This window comes from Cavia porcellus, unplaced genomic scaffold (genome assembly GCF_034190915.1).
Source record: "Cavia porcellus strain 051 isolate PalLab524CR breed Dunkin Hartley unplaced genomic scaffold, mCavPor4.1 scaffold_16, whole genome shotgun sequence".
Classification (NCBI taxonomy): Eukaryota; Metazoa; Chordata; class Mammalia; order Rodentia; family Caviidae; genus Cavia; species Cavia porcellus.
In genome coordinates, this window is record NW_026947499.1 from 67,251,001 (window position 1) to 67,271,820 (window position 20,820).

The 20,820-nt window shown below is 39.0% G+C and overlaps 1 protein-coding gene across 3 annotated transcripts in view; it reads right to left on the reverse strand.

Annotated features, from left to right (window-relative positions):
• Col19a1 (collagen type XIX alpha 1 chain) overlaps positions 1 to 18,852 on the reverse strand; it is a 305,188-nt gene extending 286,336 nt beyond the window's left edge. The window contains exons 1-3 of one of the 3 annotated variants that reach the window (XM_013142233.3): positions 17,528 to 18,189; positions 16,652 to 16,842; positions 5,197 to 5,323 (exon numbers count right to left, since the gene is read on the reverse strand). In XM_013142233.3, the coding sequence (XP_012997687.2) occupies positions 5,197 to 5,323; positions 16,652 to 16,842; positions 17,528 to 18,137 (928 nt within the window). In that variant the 5' untranslated portion in view covers positions 18,138 to 18,189. Of the gene's footprint in view, positions 1 to 5,196; positions 5,324 to 16,651; positions 16,843 to 17,527; positions 18,190 to 18,264 lie in introns of those variants that run through there. The other 2 variants (XM_005007610.4, XM_003478284.5) reach the window with 2 other exon arrangements.
• Positions 18,853 to 20,820: the final 1,968 nt, after the last annotated feature.

The following is a 20,820-nucleotide window of genomic DNA, read 5'->3' on the forward strand; positions in this document are numbered from 1 at the left end:
TCTAAATTTCTCAAAAGAAGACATGCAAATGGCAAAAATGTGAATAAAAATGATCATCACTATAATTAGAGAAATGCAAACCCAAGCTACCATGAGATGTCACCTCACTTTAATTAAAAATAGCTATTATCAAAAAGACAAAAAATAAATGTTGGAAAGAATGCAGAGAAAAGAGATCACTCATACACTAATGATGGGATGAAACTTAGTACAGCCTTTATGGAAACGGGGATGAAGTTTTCCTAGAAAACTAAAAACCGAACTGTAATACGACCTAAATGTACCACACCTGGGCACATACGGAAGGAAATAAAACCAGCATACAGAAGAGATTACTACACACTTGTGCTTATTGTGGCTCTTACACGATAGCCAAAATATAGCATTGACCAAGATTCCCATCAGCGGATACGCAGAAAAAGAAAATGTGGTGTCTAATTCTTCCTCAGACATAAAGAAGAAAGGAACCCTGTTGCCAGTGGCAATGTAGATGGAACTGAAAAGACACTATATTAAGTAAAATAAATCAGACGCGGAAAGACAAATATTTCATTTTCTTGCTCATATGTAGAAGCTTTTTTTTTTTAAACAAAAGTTGATTTCAATGAAGTAAAGAGTAGAAAAGTGGTCAGTAGATGCTGGGAAAAGTAGGCCTGAAGGAGGCTGGAGCTTGGATAATGGTTACCAAAATATCATCACAAAGGGAGAACGAGCTCTTTTGTTCTGTTTTCAGAGGTGTTGAGGAGTAACCCAAGGGTCTCACACATGCTAAGTAAATACCTTACCTCTGAGTTGCATACACCCTCCCCTCCAGAAGAAACTAATTTTATTGTTCTACAGCATAACTAGTGTAACCATATTTCACAACAGTTTGTTCTGAATTTTATAAAGAACTAGAAAGTAGGAGTCCATAAGTTTCCAGCACAAAGAAATAATAAATATTTAAGGGGAGGGAAATTCTAATTAAGTGGCTCATTACACATTGTACAGTATATACTGGTAAGTAGTGAATTATCATACTATGCTCCGTAAATACGTACAAAAACTTATATTCATTAAAAATCCTTTATCAAATAAATAGATATATGGAACTCAGAACAGAAGTCCAGACTGAGAAGTAAATTTGGGTATGACTCACATAAACATCATACCTAAACCCTTGAGGATGAATGAGACTACCTGGGTGTACAAAAGCAAGGACTGTCCCCTGAACAGAGCAGCAGCAACACTTCTCTTCCCTTTTTACACACTCTGGTCTTCCTGTTTCTAAGTATCCCCAGAAACACGTAACATCTATGCAATTACTACCTGTAAAACCACAATTCAAATCAGCCTAGTTCGATAGATGTTTTATTTATCAATCGCATCTCAAGTGCTTTGAGGTGAAGTGTTTCCTTCCCCTATCATGACGAAGTTCACAGCGTACCTGTCATGATCAACAGCATGACAACAGTCCAGACTACTGGTGACAAAGGAAAAGAGCAACAATCTACCTCAGATAGGGAACAACTTTTAGGTTGGACAATAGCTTTTAGGTATTTCTTTAAAGGCTAAAGTTGACTTCTTATTGGATGGAAGGGAAATTGGGTCTCTTTGTTTCATTCATTGTTAGTAGTTGCCCTCAAGGATCCCTGTGCATTTCAGACTTTGCCAATACATCTTACAAACGAACATCTAGTAACCTAGGTTGAGAGAAAAACAATGATTTACAAAAATAGGCAAAGTGCACTGGACTAGAATATAACAAAAGTGATATGAAAGTGTGATCAAACAAGAAAAAATGGGAAGAGGTATTTTTAAGGAAAGTTACAAAGGTTAACAGAAACACCTTCACTGTTGTCTGATCCAAATCTATTCCTCCAAAAGAACATACCTGTTTAGGAGCTATACAAGAAGCTATATTCTTTACCTCATCATTGTGATGCTGTCCTTCATTTTCCAGATTTAGGAGTTACTAAGTACAGTTGTCAATACTAGGATTTTTTACATGGTACTGTGTATGTTGAAGTCTAGGATTTCTTAAAATTATAAAAGAAAATTCTCTATATAGTAGCAATACTTTTGCTCTGATTTTAAGAGTAAAGTGTCTATTAGCTAGTAAAGTAGCCATTTTTCAGAAGACTTTCTGTGGAAATTAGTAGGAAACTATTTCAGTAGAGTTTCTGTGTTCAGTTTTCCATCCATGTTTATAATCAGTTCCAGTTAGATAGTTTACAGGAAGTATAACATATAAGCTTAAAACCGTTATTATTTAAATGGCATTCAGTCATCTCAGGTTAGCCTGTTTTCTTTTACCTCTGGTTTTTGGTTCTCGCTTTTTTAGGGTAATTTAATACTTGTGTCTGAAAACACAGTAAGGAAAATAGAAGAAGCTCATTAATTGATAGACGGTGCATATCACACAGGAAACAGTTTTAAGCAACTGATTACAGCAAGTTTTAAGATTACCTAGCAGTGTATGTATGTCAATGCAATTCTCATTCTCAATCCCACTTCCCTTTGACAAGTAACAGAAATGAAACTATGGCACTCAAGTTTATTAGCAGTATGAAAATATACAAATATGCCTTATTCCATAATGTCAATGGAACAGTGAAATTAATAAAGGAATATGAAATGACTGAATTCTTTATACCTCAAAGGGTTTAAAATTCAAGTTGTTATTGAATCTACCCATTATATTCTTGAATTCCACCCCATCTGGGAAACTATTCCAAATAATCATTAAACACACCATAAAGTAAAGCAATTACAAGACTCAACTTATCCTTCATATATTTAGATTTAACAGTAAACTGTTGACAACTTCACAGGCTCCAAAGCTGAAACCCTAGCCTCTCCCTCAGATTTGTTATATTTTATTTTTAGATGTAATCACCTCCCTCCGGAAAATGGTGAGTGACCACACACACAGGTCTGCACAGAGGAAACTAAAAAGGGAAGATTGCACTGTGAATCAGACACACAAGACCGGAGACACAAGAAGAGCCCCCACCAGGCCGTGCCCAGCGCGTCTCACACGTCAAGAATCACCTCAACAATGTTGTGCTGACATTTTCAATTAATGCCAGCGATACTTGAACTGCAGCAATTTCCATGGTGTGTTCAGCATGTATTACTTCATGAGCACCTTCTACCAAATGGCATGGTAAAAAGCAACTCTACTAGTATTTTCCATTAATTTCCTGTAGTCCCAACATGTTGTGTGACTCTTGTTAGGATTCAGATTAATTTAAAATGCATGTTCACAGGAAAATCAAATAGATTAATTTGGTAAAGCAAACAAGACCAGAAAATATGCATTTTGGTGGTTCTTTATACAATATAACCCAACTAAGGAACCAAGATGGTAGACACTTTTAGCAGCAAAAGCAGAACATTTTAGGAGGACTCCAACATAGGGAAGTTCAGTTACATGAAATGATTAGGTCCTAGAGAGATGCTGTAATCATCATGCTTGTGGTTAATACTTTATACATCAAAAATATGTCATGAGGACAGATACCACGCTAAATATTTTTCCCCAATTAAAAAAATTAATAAAGGCAGGAAGTAAAATAAAATACCAAACGATAAAATAAAAGGATTCTAGTGGCACAAAATGCCAGATTACCAGTTGAGAAAGAAAGAGAAATGAAATGCCAGTTAATTATCCCAAAGGTGAGTGTTTCTCCAAGAGTTTTCCCCCAGACTTGCTGCATTAAATCCATCTGGGGAGCTTGGTAAAGATGGAAGTGACTAAATCCCACCTAGCCTGGCCCACACAATGGGAGTCTCTGAGAGGGGCGCTCAGGAATCAATACCTCAGGTGATTCTCACTGTTCTCACTAAAACCGTGGTGAACTATTTACATAAAGGCTTCGAATTACTGTTATCATCCAGAACCTTGATCACATATACTAGCATGTGACAAAAAAATGTATCCCACTCACCCAAAGACTCACCCTCCTTTCTAATGAAGAAGCCAGTTCCCCTACTCAAACTGTAAGACACATTACATCCTGTTTCTTAAAAAGACACAAACTTAGAAAAGTAGCGACATTATCAGAATAAACTCCCCTGCCATATTATTTTTAAAAACCATAGCCAGTTGAAGTTCCTGCTGATTTATTTCTCAATAAATAAAGTGTTTCTTTCCCAGGATTGTATGACATCCACAGGATATCATTTATACAGTAATAGAATATTTAAACTTTCACATGGATTATTTTAAGAAGTGAATCTCCTACTATATTAGTGTAAAAGCTTAAAGACATGAATCTCTGAAAGACTAAGTTCTGTAATAACTTTATAAGTGACTTTTTATTTTATGTGTTCTCAAACTTGTGTCTAGCCAAGTGTCTATCTCTGTTACAATTACTAAAAAAGATCCAAAAGAATATGGTAAGACTCAAAGTCAGGATACCTCATCACATGTGATTACTATCAGAATGCACTGTATGTGATCATCTTAATAGGAGAATTTGAGTTTTCTTTTCCCTAGCAGATGACTTCTTCAGTGTGTCTAACTCAACTTTGAAATATGAAGTACACTATTTCAGTAATGTATACATACTCAATGTTCAATGACAGCCTTCCAAAGTAACCACATACAATAATTACTTTTATAAATCAGAGGTATAAAAATATGTTTCAAATGATCTTTAAACCTTTGGATATATTTATAAAAAGATTGATAAACTCAGCAATTTCACAAATGAATATTGCGTATTTAGTTCAAAAGGTAATCAAAAGACCCACGAATATTTTTTCCTTGTGTGATATACTACAAAACTGACAAATAACCAAACGACAATTCTTTTTTCTTTTCCTATTCTCTTTCCCTTAATTAAGATTACATATATCTTTGTTAGTCCTAATTAGTGATGAGTTTCTGCACATAACAATTTGGACAAGTAATTATTAAAAGGGAAAAAGAGACAGTGACACAAACATACATACATTTGCACTTGTAGAAGTGATAGGAAAGGTTAGACATGCAAAACACATGTAACAAATGAGGTCACTTTTAGAAATTTTCAGTGAAAATTATGTGAAGGTGATCAGTAGAAAACAGTGAATTTTTATTTATTCTATACCAGTGGATCTAATCCATAGCCTCTTCGACCTTAACACAATTTGTTTTAATGATTACTTTAAATAACTTAAGAGCTATAAATAACATCTGGCAATTGGACAAAGGGGTGGCCTAGATACCTGGCTTGTCTCTGACTGTCACAGAAGTGGAAGCAGGAAGCAGGAGCAGTGCCACCCAAGGCCAAAGTTTCCAAGAGCCACTGTGCCGCATTGTGCCTTGAAACCACATGAGCAAGTGGACACAGATCTGCAACAGAAAAACACAAAAAACAAAAAACAAGCAGACTGAGTTTGTTGTCTTCTGCTATCATGTTCTGCAAATTTTCATAACTAAAAAACAATACATTTGCACATTTTTGCTTCATATTCAATAAAATGGTAGGACATATACCATTATAATACAGTGTATATGTAATGACAAACAATGTATCAACAAATCTTTAGGCAACAGCTTAGAAAATATTTTCAGATAGTTTTGTAGTTAATTATCAATATCAAAACAGCCTCTTCTAATTTAAATTTTTTCTTTTAAATATTTCCGTTTTTAAAATTTAATTTTAAAGGGAATAAATAGCAGCAATGCAATGAATCAAAACAGTAATAAAGCAGTAGGAAATTTACAATAGTTACTATATTGCATATTGTTGTCCTTTAAATAGTTGCTCAGGTTTACGATTGCAAAGCAAATCAACTAATACAGTTTCTCTAAATCAGCTGGTTGTACCCAGGGTGGGCGTTAGGGTTAGCCTCTTCTCCTTTCCCCACCCTGCAAGCCAGCTGGCTCACAGGCAGGGGCTTAGCTTCCATCTTGGTTCTCCCCATCCACGCTCCAGCTGGCTAACAAGCAGGGACTTGTCTTTTAAATATTTTAAGTATTGGGGCTGGGGATTTAGCTCAGCGGCATAAGCGCCTGCCTTGAAAGCAGGCAGTCGTGAGTTCGATCCCTGGTACCGATAAAAATGAAAAAGACAAAAAAAAAAAAAAAAAAAAAAAATATTTTAAGTATCTTTCTACTTACAATCACTTTTTACTTTTAAAAAAATTTACGAAAACAGGTTTAAAACTTACATTTTAAACCATTTTAAAGTTATGATTCACTGGACTTAAGTACATTCACACTGTTGTACAACCATCACCATCATGCATCTCCACAACATTTTCCATCTTGCAAACCCGAAATTCTGTGTCCACTAATAATTTCCCATTGCCTTCTCCCTCATCAACTGGCAGTTATTCTAGTTTCTATTTATAAGAATTTGACTACTTTAGTTACCTCAAACAAGTATAATTATTAAATCTTTGTATTTATTTACTTCAGTATAATAATCTAAAAATTCATCCATGTCTTGGCATGTGTCAGAATTTTCGTTTTTTTTAAAGACCAAATTATACTCCATCATATGCAAATTTACCCATTCATCCTTGATAAACATTAAAATTGCTTTCATCTTTTGGTCATTGTGCGTAATCATACTGTGAACATGGGAGTGCAAATATCTATATGAGTTTCTACCTTCAATTATTTTTGGTATATAGCTAAAAAGAAAATTGCTAATTCTACTTCTAATTTCCTGAGGAAGTAGTCTACTCTTTTCCACACAGTTGCATCATTTTATATTCCCATCAACAATGCAGTTTCCAATTTCTCCATTTGCTCCCAGAGTTATTTTGTTTCTTTTTGATGGATTCCATACTAATGGATGTTGCAGTTTTAATTTTCATTTTCCTAATATCAATAATGTTGAGCATTTCCATGTGCTTTTTGGACATTTGTATATCTTATTTAGAAAAATATCTGCTCCAATACTTTGCATTTTGTTCATTTAGTTGTTTGTCAGTTAATTAAATTTTAGGTGTTCTTTATATGTTCTGGATATTAAGCCCTTATGAATTTATAATTTGCAAATATTTTCACCTATTCCACACATTTTCTTTTCACTCTGTTGTCTGTGTACTTTGATACTCAAAAGATTTTTTACTTTTATGCAGTTTATTGGTGTCATCTGTAATGACTCATATTTATAAATATGATTGTGTTATTCACAATTTTGTTTTGTCTTCTGAATATTAGTTTTACCTATTTTCAACTTAAATGATGCCACATAGGTTTAACTATGCTATTACTGATTTAAATGATTACTTTTTCTAGAATGATTATATGTGAAAAGTAATCTCGTTCAAAGAGAAAAATGGATGTAGGTAATGCTTACTCTGCTTGAGCCCGCTATTGCCATCATATTTAACACTGATATGTTACTTCCTATAGTTGTCTTTCTACTCTACAGGTATTACAATATTTTGTAAATAAAGTCCCTGTAACAGAAAACTTTATCATCATTTAATTAATTTTATTACAGTGAAGTAACTAAAAAGGAAATAAATTGCAAGTAAAAATATATCTCCCTGGGAGTATTTAACAATTGTGGTATTATTAGAATAGCTATTTAAGAGTTCTAAATATGCAAACAGATGTTCTGCCACTTACTAACAATCTTTCAAAGTTTAATGTAGACTCAAGTACAAAAGAATTAATCATAGCAATGACTAAACTGTATCAGAATTAAATCTTTTTAGAAAAACTAAAGCCACAATCTTTGGTATTCTGCATATGCCAAATACCCTGCAATCAGCATCTTAAAATTAACTCAAGTAATTCAAGATTTTAGATATTTCTGGGTGAACTGCTAGAAGCAGTAATCACAATATTAAAATTGTATGTGTGGTACTACATATCAAATAGCTAATTCTATGTCTTATTTTTTTTAATTTCCTCATCTATATATACTCCCAATCTTCACATGACTTTGCAAAGTTAACCAAGCTCTTATTTCTTATCAGTTGGTGTTAAAGAAACTAATTCCATTTCAAATAAATGAACTAAAAATATTGATCTGATTTTCAGAGGAACCTGAGATTCTATCTTAACCAATTTCTACTAGTTGAAAACTATTTATGTTCCATGGTTAGTTCTATATTGAGACTATGGCACTCATAATTGGTTGTAGAACTTTCTAAGCCTTCATCTACTCATGCACAAAGTGGGAACAGTAGGGTGTTATTTAATAAATGGAATTGTATGGTATGTGACCTGGAACATACTAATTGTGTTTTAAAGGTACCTGCCATTACAATAGTTTGCTTTGCATACTAATAAGATATAATTAACCTTGTAGTTAGTTATAGTTGTCTCTTCAGCCTGAGGTTGATTTTCTAGTTGAAAAACACAGACATACCAAAGTACTCTAGAAATTTATATTCACTGAAGTTTTGAGATCAACTGCAGTAACAAAGAATGAGACAACTGTAATACAATGAGCAAACAGATTCAATCCCAACACCTCCGGTCTCCCTAAGTCCCTTAGAAGATCGTAGCACTGAGTTTATACCTCATTTATCCAAAGTGTTCGATGTCTGAGATGTTATGGTTAGTTGACAAAATTTTCCAGCTATTGAAGGACTGCCATTGCATCTTGTCAGTGACATATCTCTCACCAACTTCAGCAAGAACCTGAAATACTTGTCTCAGTATTTTCCAGTAGCTGCCCATATCCTCCTTCTGTAAATTTGCGCTCTCATTGTTCCCACTCCTAAATCCTTAGTTTTGCTACCTGATTACTTAGTAATGGCATCTGTGAGCCTTCTTGCCTTTCTCTTTATAGTATCTCCCAAGGTGAACTCAACATTCCCTTAGCTTTAAATAGTACCTGTAAGGCGATGACTCTAAAAGGTATATGCCCAATCCAGTCCTTGTCTATGAACTTTAGTCTGTATCCAGCTGTCTGTTCACTCATCCTCTTAGGTTGTCACACAGATATCTATAATTTAATAATCCAAATTAAACTGATTCACAGCCACAGCTTGTTCCTCTTGTGCTCTTTACAGCCTCAATAACTGTCTCCCAGTAAAATGCTTAAGGTAACAATAGGTTTGAACTTGTCCTGGGTCACATGATGTCAGTTGACTATAAAAACATCAGCAATTATGCAAAAAAAAATTTCCTTTGTAGAACTAGGGATGAATCTAGTACTTCATACTGAGCTATCATGTAAGCTTCTTTTTAAAATTTTGTTATTTTGAAACAGATTCTTACTAAATTACTAGGTTTCCTAGACTGTGCTTGAATTTACGATCTTCCTATATCAGCCTTCCAGAGTGCTGGGATTAAAGGTATGCATGCACCACTATACTGCTTAGAAGATGAATTTTTGCTAAACAAGAAGGAAAAAAGACTTCTGTGCAAGGTAGGCCTGAAATATGTTAGTCACTTTCTATCACTAGGATACAATACCTGACACCCACAAGTTAAAGGAGAAGTGGTTTCCTTGGGTCATGGGTTCAGTCTACGAATAGTCAGCTGGCTCCAAGAAGGAAATGGCATGGAAAAAGGACATGGCACGTGAAAATTCCTTAACTCATAGTACCTAGGAACCAGAGAGAAGAGTGGAGCCAGTGACAAGAATGCTAGTCACATTCCAGGGCCGCTTCTGCCCACGCTACACCTCCTGACAGTACATTCAGGTATAACCTCCTCAAATTAGTCCACTGAGGAGTACCACACCCCTAAGAATCCAATCACCTTCTAAAATCCCCACTTGTGAGCACACAAGACTTTAGTGTGGGGAGGAGGGTACTTTAGCTTATACTTATCATTGATAAAATGTGAAGAATGTGACTTGCAAGGTAAAAGATGAAAATGCTTAGAATTTTTGAGGACTTCTTGCACTTGAAAGATTTGTTACAACCATCTTATTTAGACAGTGAACAAAGTTGTTGAATCAAGAATTTTACAAAGATGCTTCCAGTATTCCTCCATATGAGATAAAATGTAATATTTGTCTTCATGTGTTTGGCTTATTCTGCTTAACATGATGTCTTCCAGTTTCATCCATTTTCCTGTAAATGACGTGTTTTCATTCCTCTTTTGGGTTGACTAATACTCCACTATTTATAAAACAACATTTTCTCTATTCATTCATCTTTTGTAGGGCATTCATGCCAGTTGCATATCTGGGAAATCTTGAATATTGCCACAACAAACAGGGAAACGCATGTAAAAGACAGTATGCTGAAATCAGAAATCCAACCATCACCTTGATTCTTGTTTTTCTTACCTCCATATCCTAAATCCAAACTGTAAAATCATGTTAGTGTCACTCTATATGCATCTCAAGTCCATCTATTTCTCTCTCCTTCTCTGCTACTCTCCTAGTTTACATCACACTAGTTTAAAGCCCTCAACGACTGGTTTCCCCCATCCCTGAGGACTCGATCAAATTTATTCTCTATACAATACTAATGATCTTTTCTAGTGACATGAAGGTTGGATCATGTCATTTCTCTGCTTCAAACCATTAAATCATTTCACACTGTACATTAAATACAATCCAGAAGTCTTTGTATAATCTAGAAGCCCTCAATAATTTGAACTTTTCGCACCTCTCTAATATCATTTGATACCATGATCTTCACAGATATTCTGTTCAACTTGCCAGATTCTTCTCAGCCTCAAAGTTTTTGTGTTTGCTATTTGCTTATCCTGGAGCATTCTAGCGCCTCTTCATCCTTCACCTTCCAGTTTAAATATCACCATTTGGAAGAGCCAGTTTGTAGTCCTTTGCTGATTAAGATGGGACTTTGTCCCATCACTCTGTAGCTCAGATTTTGCTGTCTATGTACGCATGTTTATTACCCTACTAAACTCTAAGTATTTTAAGGACAGAGATCAGGGCTGTATCATCTATCATTGTATCCTGAGAGACCAGTGTCATACCTAGAAAAATGGAGACTAAATAAATGTTTGTCAAATTTTTAAGGAAAATGCCAATTTACAAATTTGAGATACAGAAAAATACACTTCTTTTTAATATGTAGTTACAATGACCTAATATTTCCTTTATTTCTTGTAAGGTACTTCTTTGTAATATTTCAAGGGTTATTTTTTCTTTGTATAGTTTAACATGGGATTACTATCTGTGGTTTCTGTTTCTCAGATCTGGATTAAATGGCAATGTACTCTATCAACTAGGAACACTTAAAAATTTTTTCATCAAAGTCTTAAAGTAAATCTTCATATCCACCTAAAAATGCACTAAAAGTCAGATCTTTAATGCCTGTGGAAGGTATTTTCAGTGTTGGCCCCTACAAAACCATCAAGGGTATTCATTTGCCCTCAGGGTTAGAAGTTCACAGGAATGAAAGAGTCTTCCCATTTGTCTTAGTTACTTTTTACTCATCACTGAGACAAAATACCGGATGCCCAAAGTTGGGAAAGGAAAGGTTTATTTCTTACAATTTTTGGAGATTTCAGTGCATACTTAGTTGGCTCCAAGTCAGGCAGGCATGGCTGGGCCGCAGTTCATGGTGGCTGCAAACAGCAAACAGGAACCGGCAAAGAGCAAGACACACCTTCTTCCTGCCATTACATCACATCCTGGCTCCACCCATCTTAATCAGCAAAGTGGCGCTTAATCACCCAAAGTCCCATCTTAATCAGCAAAGGACTACAAACTGGCTCTTCCAAATGGTGCAGGTATAGCACTCACACTCCCAGGCAAGGGCTGGACAATGAACCAATCATAAATGCATAATGCAAAGGCATGAAGCTTGGGGGCCACAGACATAAACCATAACACCATTCAAACCTCAAGCTTCTAGACTGGGTCTTAAGTATCCAAGATTATGAAATTCTCTGGTTAACGATGCTTATACCTGTATAAATAGCATCTGGAAATCCTCTTTGGGTCCATGATACCAAGAAGACCAAGCACTGTTGTGAGCACATCTAGGCAAAGGGGTGGTTATGTGCAGCTGCCTCAGACAGAACTCAGACTTTTGAGAGGCGGGGATATGACTCATTTGCCATATCTAGAACTTACACTTATTGGCAGGGTGCATGACTGAGACCCTTCACAGTGTGTATAGAACAAGAAATAGAAAAAATGAGAGATGAGTTTTTATCTAGGGAAGTTCACTTCCCACATGCTACTCTGTTCTAGATTTGATTTGTGATTTCAGGTCTTTGAGTTAGGTAATTGCTCATGTAAAAGGAAAAAGTGCATTTCTTCTTTATCAATGTTACCAGTTTGATTTATAACTTTCAAATATTTGGACATAGGGTATTTAGACCTCTTATACTACCCCCACAAAAAAGCTATATCAAGATCTTCTAAAATGTAGGGCTCCGAACACAGACCCTCAGACCAGGGATCAAGGAATATTCTCAAAGTAGGAATCTGGTCCCCACTGCACAGACGGGAAACACTGAATCACAAAGAGAGATCCCAGTACTTGAGATTCAAATCCATGTCTGCTGGACTGAAAAGCGTTTTTTATTTGCTATTGCATAATCACATTTACTATTAGTACAGGGGTCAGAACTATCACATAAGCTTCCTCTTAAATATTCAGCTTTGTCTATCAAAATCCTGGTCAGAAATCAGAGTTTCTTCCTAGCGCCACAAAATGTCAAAGCAGTAATTGTGAATGTGCTTCAGCAGACAACAGTGATGCAACCTGTGAACTCTCTAACATCACCCAGACAGCACTGCCTACAACCAACTTCTCATTGCCATGGCAACAAAGAGATTACAGATGCCAAAGGCCTGGCCTTGACCTCTACCTCTAACTTACTATTTTCACCCATCCTTTGACAATTGTTGAAGCTTTGGATAATGATTGGGTAGAGGAATGAAAAATAAAGTCACTGTCCCTTATAAACTTCCTTAATCTACCTTTTGAAATTCATAAGGCAGTTGTCAAAACTAAGAATTTTTGAATTAGGCCGTAGATTTTTAAAAATATTCCTTATTAACATTTATTTGTGTACAGAAAACACAAGAAGAACAGAAGGAACAAAAAGGAATCTTAATGTTTTGTTCCTTCAACAGAATGATGTTCTCACCATGTGTCCAACATTGGGAGAAACACAGCAAGTGAAACAGAAGTTCTTGGTGTCACTCTGATCAGGGAGTGCGACCCCTAATCATGATGGTCGGTTTAACTTGAGGAAGAGCCACCCAGAAGGTTAGTAAAGCTTTGAGTATGTCACAGATGACTGAAGTAGAGGGCTCAGATGAAGAAGGGAAGACCCACTCTGCATGTGGGTGGCACTGATCAATAGGCTCGTGGCCTAGACGGAGTCACAGGGAAAAGAAGGAGGAAGTCTTGCCTCTTTTCCCTCCAGTCTCCACCACTGCCTTGGACACTGGCTTCCACTTCCTTCAGGCTTCAGTGGAGACTCTGACTTTCCAACAGAGACATACACTCTCTGCAGTGAGCTTCCAGGCCTCAAACTCCAACTGCTACAGCATCCTCCAGCTCTTCCCTGCGCAGATGGCCATTTTGGATGCTTCCACCTGATTCCACAGATGGCCACAGGGACTCTTCTCAATCATGCTGTAAATCTCTTATATAATTATACATATATTTTATATTGATTCTCTTTCTCAAGTGGGCCTGAATTTGATACAGAGAGTTTAAAAGTAAACACAGTATCTTTGAGAAACAGACAACATGAGGGACAGGAAAGCAGAACACAGGGAAAAAGATGGAATGACAGGCTTTCTAGATAAGACGTTGAGGTTCCCCAGTGCAAAGTATTGAGAAAACCACCTTTTGAACATGAATGGTTTTACTATTATGCCATTTAACATTTCATAAAGTTAATCATGCATCTTTGCAAACTTTTATTAGAAGGACTAGAGTATTAAAACTGGCACCAAAACAGAACACAGAATAAAGAGGACAAGTAGAGGAAAAGAAAGAGGAGAAAATGGAAAACAATATGATTCATTTTCTGTAGCCTGTTAAATGAGTAATGTTAACATTTCAATTTTTTAAAACACAGTTTTAACTTGTTAAGTGACTGTGTGAAGCCACATTTTTAGAACATTATTAATAAAAAAGAAATATATTATTTCATAGGTGGTTGATTTTTAAATCAAAGCTTCTTGACTGTCTTCCAGTATGCCTATACATAACCACCAAGAAAATCCAGTCACAGTGTTACAAAGTGAGGCACTGTGTAAATAAGCAAAACAACAGGTGTTACACATCTGTTCTTTCACCAATCTTGAGACTCTATCTTTAGGAAAGCTATAGAAGAGTCTACAACTATTAGTGAAAACACAGCTGAAAGTCATACATATGAAGCTAAAGCTCTAGTCAATAATTACACTAACATCCCCAAGAGTTTAGATCTGGATCTAAAATTATTTTACAGTTTTATCATCAAGTGGACAAATGAAACTGAAAAAAGTTTGCAGAAGTCTTTGGCAACATTGGCAAACTTCCCACTGTCATCGCATTCTAAGAAACCTCTTCATCTTCATATTTTGTTAGCGGCATCATCATTAACTTAAGAACGCAAGAAATTTCAAAAACTACCTTCAGTGATAACCACTCTCCACATAAGATGTCTTCTAACATCTATCAGTTCTATTTGCAAAGTGACTTGTGAGTCCGTACAAACTTGCTCATCCTCACCCAATGTTCATTCACCTCCTTACCAGGTCTAATCTTGCTGCCCATGAACTGAATTGCCAAGATAACTATTGAGTCACCCTATAGTGTTCTCCATCAAGTCTTCTGGTGACTTTTTGTTGTCTTCTCCTAAGAAATCCACTCATGGCTCTTGACAGTCAGGGGTAACTCATGTGCCCATCTTGATGTTCTGCTAGCTCTTTGCAAATGAACTCTACTCCATCAAACTACTCATTCTGCATTAAACATCCATGCTTCTGCACACGTCTTATTGGGGGATCGGTGTCTCCTGACCTTCTGAAATCTCTTACTTTATCTTTAACATGGAGTTCAAGTGCCACATCCTCTGTGAAATCTGGGGAAACGACCCAGGCAAGATACTTCCCCACTGCCTGGTGAGCTGCAGAGCACCCAGCCATTCTGCCTTAGCACATGTACACTGTGCTGCAATCACTCACAGTAGTTTTCTCTTCATTCTCTGTTGAACATCTTTAAAAAGACTGTTCATCTGTGTCCCTAAATTTACAACTTAACCAGTATGCATAAGATCAATGTTTAGGATGAATATGGTCTAAGGTAACATATTTGGGCAAAAATTAAACAAAGATTTAGAATTTTAACTAGTAGATCAGACACAAATTTAGCATTGATTGAAGGATATGCACATGTATGTGTGGATTAACATATAAATATAATTACAGAGAACTAGTATAAGGAAACTACTAAAAGATAGTTCATTGCACATCATTTCGGTTAGTGAGAAAAAAAGATCAAATTGCTATTGAACTGACTGCTAGAACAGAAAACACTCCCTGAATCCTGGCTTTTGTGCCACTTTACACCCAACCAACTCCATCACACTTCTTCCTGGGTCTGTGTTATGTTATCAGTCACTTCAAACCTTGTGCTTATTTCCCAGGACTCCTGAAACTCAGCATCCCTTCAGTGCTGCTTCATAATTTCTCTCCATTCTCCACAATGCGATGGTTTAATTGACTGATTTCTCTGAATCACAGTTATTTCCATCAAGTTTTCTGACACGGTGCTCAATTTCAACCATTGTAACTGCCCTACATTTTTTTCTGGTTGCAGTTCTCTAGATCTGCTTCCACAGGTGTATCTTTATGAATGAATCATTGTCCACTAAAATTTTAAACCAATATATGTGTACATTTTGGCTCATTCCTTCACTTTTCCTAATTTCCCTCTCACTGGCAAAGTGGGCTATGATAGCTAACTTTGTGATAGAATAATCTTACAACCTTATGATTATATTTGATTTCTCTCAAAGGAGGGCCAAGAATATTTTTGATTCACAACCTATGCACAGATTAACAGCTTTGGTACACTCTTGGGTTCACAGTCTTTCCATCAGGTTCAATATGCAACTTCCCACTCCACGAGCTTCTTTCTACACACTGATGCCCTGAAAGGAGTCTCTTAGCTTCTACTTCCCAGTCTTGCTCTCCAAGGTGCTGTCTGGCTTTCTCATCTTAGGTTTCCCCTGCCTGGATTCTGGGTCCTGTGGCGCACATGCACATGACTGCTCTGTCTCCCCTTTGAGCCTTCACACACACACCATGCCTCCTGCTGAAATGCTCTCTAGCTTGCTCCCTTCTCCTAAACCTGGTTACTCCCATCTGATTAAGATATAATGCCTCAACAGGGCGGGCCTCAAGTAAGCCAGTTCTGGTCCTATTTATTTTGGTTCTATTTTCTTCTAGCATTTTTTTCAGGGGTTTTTATTAACATCTTTACAGCCCTGCTTATTTACATGTCTGTTTATGCCTTCTCCACTTGCATTTGGAGTTCGATGCCAATTAGCCATGGCTTCTATTGCTATATCTTCTTCTGACTCTAGATCTAGCTGCTTTGTACCCACTGAGCATTTCTGCTTGCCTCCAAAAATGGGCCAAACATGCCGCAGGAGAGACTAAACTGAAGACCAGAAAGGAGATGGAAATTTTTCATTTCTGCACAATACTGTGGGTTTCCATCTGTTTGGGATGGTTTCCTCAGATAACTATGACAACTATGACGCAGCTACAGAGATAATTACCTTTGGTTTCTTCCACCTTTTTGATATTTCTCTTACCTGTCCGTCACAGAGGCACTCTTCTGCTTTACTGCCACATCTTCTTCCTTTTCCAGAAAACCTCATGTACGTTTCTGACCACTTGGAGATCACAGTCTCCTGGAAGTGTGCACCAGTGACTGTCTCGGTTTTCTGTCTTCCGGGGACAGAATTAATTTTCGGTCCCTGGCGGCTACCTCCTCTTCTCCACCCTGAGGAGATATTCCCATCTGAAGAACTCCGCCAGCCCCCGCCTCCAAGGCAGGGGATTTCCACTGCACAGCACCTGAGCCCAACAGCTCAGCGTTTCCTTGGCAAGCACACAGCAAAGACTTCTCCACTTACAGAGGGTCCCATAGCCTTTGCCCACTAGATGTTTTTCTTTAATCCCCTAAAGAATTGGAATCATCTTGGTACGTGCAGGAGACGGTTCTCTACCTCTTTTCTTGGAGGATGTGGGGAGGGGGAATTAAAGTGCCCCTTCAAAACCAAGCAAATGGAAATTCCTCTAAAGAGCTCTCCATCCTCACATTTTTCCCCTCCCCAGACTTGCCCTGCGTAGAGAAGCTGGGACCAAGTAGTCTTGGGATGGGGAGGTGGGAAAGGCGGCGCAATTTATTGCCCTGTCCTTCCAGGATCTCCCAGTCCTCAACTGCGGCTCTGGATCACAGGCTGCCACAATCCCTGGGTGGTAATCCTAAAGCTCGGCGCATCTGCACTGTTCTGGGACCCCCTCTTTTTGCTACGAAGCCCCCGCCCCGGGCCTGGCGGCGCGTTCCTGAGCCCTTTCCTTCCACCTTCTTGCGCACTGGAGCCTCTCTGGGGCTGCCGCAGGACTCGGCCCGTTCCCCAGCTCGGCCGCCCACCCTCTGGCCTGCTTGTCGCTCCCTCAGTCACCTCTGCGCCAGGCAGGTCTCGCTTGCACGCCCGCCTGCTTGCCAGCGGCGAGCGCGTGGGGTGCGTGCCCGGTTCCGCGCCAACAAACTTCTCCGGGACCTCGCAGCGCCCCAGTGGGCTGCGCGGCTCCGCCTCCTGCGCCCGGCCGGGGCGGCGGGCACAGGGTGGCTGCGGGAGCGCAGGCTGCGGGGTGCAGCGCAGGCTGCGGGGTGCAGCGCAGCGGGGTCCGGCGCTCCAGAGGTCGGGCCGAGTCTCGGACCCCGGCCGCGCTGGGGAGAAACGCCGCAGGTCGGACGCGCGCACCGCAGCCTCCGCCTCTGCCGCGGCCCCTCTCCGCTGGACAGCGTCTCCGGACTCGGGCGGAGCGGAACCCCGCGCGAGCGGCGAGTTTCTGTGCCCTGAACCCCGCACTACGTGTGCCTGCTCTGCCTGGCGTCAGCGCTGCTGCTGCTTCTGCTTCGCGAGCACGCACAGCCCGGAGAGCCGCCGGAGCTCGGGCGCAGCGCAGGAAGCCGCATGCCGTGCGCCCGGCAGGGCCACACTGTCCCTGCGGCACGGCGAGGTGTCCCCAGCCTGCGCCACTGGCGCGCGGGCCGGCAGGTGTGCGCATCTGGCCCCCGGAACACTGCCGCGGCCAGCGCAGTTTTTGCTCTTTCTTGAAAAGCCGAGACCCGCCAGGCACCCGAAACCCAGGCCGGGCGGTGGGAGAGGGCGGAGGCGCAGGGCCGGGCACTTACCTCCGGTGCGCGTCCCAGCCCCGCGGAGGCGCCGCGGAGTCCCTCCTGGGCTGCGGCACCGCAACCGCCGCCGCCACCGCCACCGCCACCGGAGAGCAGCCCGCGCGCTCCCTGCGAGTGGGCACCGGGGACGCATCGCTGCCCTTATTAGTCTCTGCAGGGTGACCCTCCCACTCGCTCGGGACGAAGGCTCCGCAGGACCTCGCAGCCAAGTCGCTCGCAGGTTTCCCCGAATTCCAGCGGTGTCGCCTGAGAGCCCAAATCGTGCCTTTCAGTGGGGGGTTTTATTAACAGCTCCCCAGATTCCACCATGGTTGGATGTGGACGCTTCTTTTCTCACGCCTGATTGCGAAGAAAGAAGTGACTTCCAAGTAGGGCGTGTGGCATATATTCCCGGGGAGATCTCTGCTTTTGTAACCGCTGAGCTAAAAAACGGGGTGCTATTGATGTTTCATTTTTCACTGTTATGTCAGTTTGTAGGAAGTTTATCAAGAGAGGATCCCCGCCTTCTTACATGTTCCAGTGTACTGGTTGGTGTCAAAACCCAGAATTTTAAAAAAGTATCTTCCCATACATTGTTGCTACGAATGTTCCTCTTTAAACTCTTGGGGATCTCTCTGACCATGTGACAGGACAGCGATGTCTTTCTGCAGGTCTCTATGTAGAGTGGATGCCTATGAAGATAAAAAAAATTATATGTGTGTGTATATATTTATATAGGTGTGTATAATAGCTAGACACATACATGTATGCTTATTTGTCGGCATATATACATTCATAGTATATCTATGTTCATATATTTACATAGTAGTGTATGTATGTGTGTGATGAAAAATAAAGCCATTTTCAGACAGGTAAGTCAGGCGTTTGAAAACGTGATTTTTATTCTTAGTGTTGACACAGTTGCGGAAATAACATAAATTGTATTACGGATCCATGCTAGTGAAAACCATTAAAACTTAGTGGTGAAAACTTTACAACTTAAAAGTTACCTTGTAACTACAGGAATAATAAACTTTACACAGAGGATTCAGAAATCAGGAAATAAGTAAATTTGGGTTAGCAAAACACAAAAGTATTATGCAAACATTTTTTTTAAACAGCTCATTTTTCACTTCATTGGCGTGAAGCTATTCAAGTGTCAACTGGTGAGGTTTCAACTTGTTTGTATCCTAATTAAAATACTTGGCCGTGTAGGAATTCGCATCCGCAGAGACACAAGCCATGTTTATGTGTCAGGATTTAAAAGTGCCTGATACGCTTCTGTCTCCTCTGACTTCCATCACCGATTTCTGGTGAAAGGCACAAGGAGACAGGAAGTCATGTGACCCTTGCGGTGCAAATTGGTGATCATTCTGCATTTTAAAAGTATTGTCCTTCCCCAATTTGCCTTTTTCTCTTGCTGAGCAACTGTGCTTTACATACCTTGGAACTGCTAGTTAAGGTTTTAGACTTTAGTTTTCTGACTGTTCAGTTCATCCATTTTTGTTTAGTTGATTGAGCCAGTTATTTTTAAGATTCAACACTGCCTTACAGGAAGCCCACAATTTCTCGGCAGTTTGTGTTTTAAACAGATAAACCAACTTCATTTTTCATATTTGCATAAACATTTTAATAATTTCATAATCTTACACATATTTATGAAAGAACTAAACTTACCTTGTTTCTATCTCAAAATGTTGCTTCTCCTAGTCATTAACATTAAGTCAAACAAAATTTTGGAAAAGGTTGAGTGATAAATGAAATCAAAAATTATTTCAGATTAATAAACATTTCTGTTTTCCTTTCGGGGAAGAGTTTTAATCTAGGCTGATTTCATAGTAACAAACTATTTTATCTTTCGATTTAGGTCCCTTACCCAATTCTTTTTATTAAATCTTAAAGTGACTTCAACAAAAACAACCATTAGCCAAACACTGTTTACTTATTTATGTCTAGTACAATCATAAATGGCCAGCTTTCCCCTTTGTTCCTGAAGCTACCACTGGGGAACAAATATCTGAAAAGGGGAATTTGACAGAACTCTACATTGCAACAAACAACTTGTAGCCTTTCTAACACCCAGTTTAGCTGTCTCCCAGTATGTTATTATAGTTGTGTGGGTGTGTACTGGAACAACTTTAAAAGGTAACATATACTGCTTTCAACATTCATGCCCCATGGAAGACACAGTTAATTATTTCCTATCCTATGAGGGATAAACTCCATGCAAAATATTTTTTAAATGGCCCTTATTTGTAATGCCCTACTTAAATAAAATGGAAAAGATAGTGGAATGTCGCCTTGTATTTTGATACTTTGGATACAATAATTTTAAAGCATGTGTTACTTCTAAGCACCACTTCTCAGTCTCTTGTTTTGTATCTATTTCTTTGTTCCTCTTTCTCTGTTCTCCCAACTATGTTGCTTTTTTCCTCTTTTGCCATTTGTTTCACTTTCCTCTGCTTTATAGTTTCCATTTCTAAGGAGAAAGAATTTCAGCGTTGCCCCCAGCTAACTTCTTACTTACCAAACCATAAAGTGCTCATTCTTTACTGACTTTAAGGGGCACAGCTA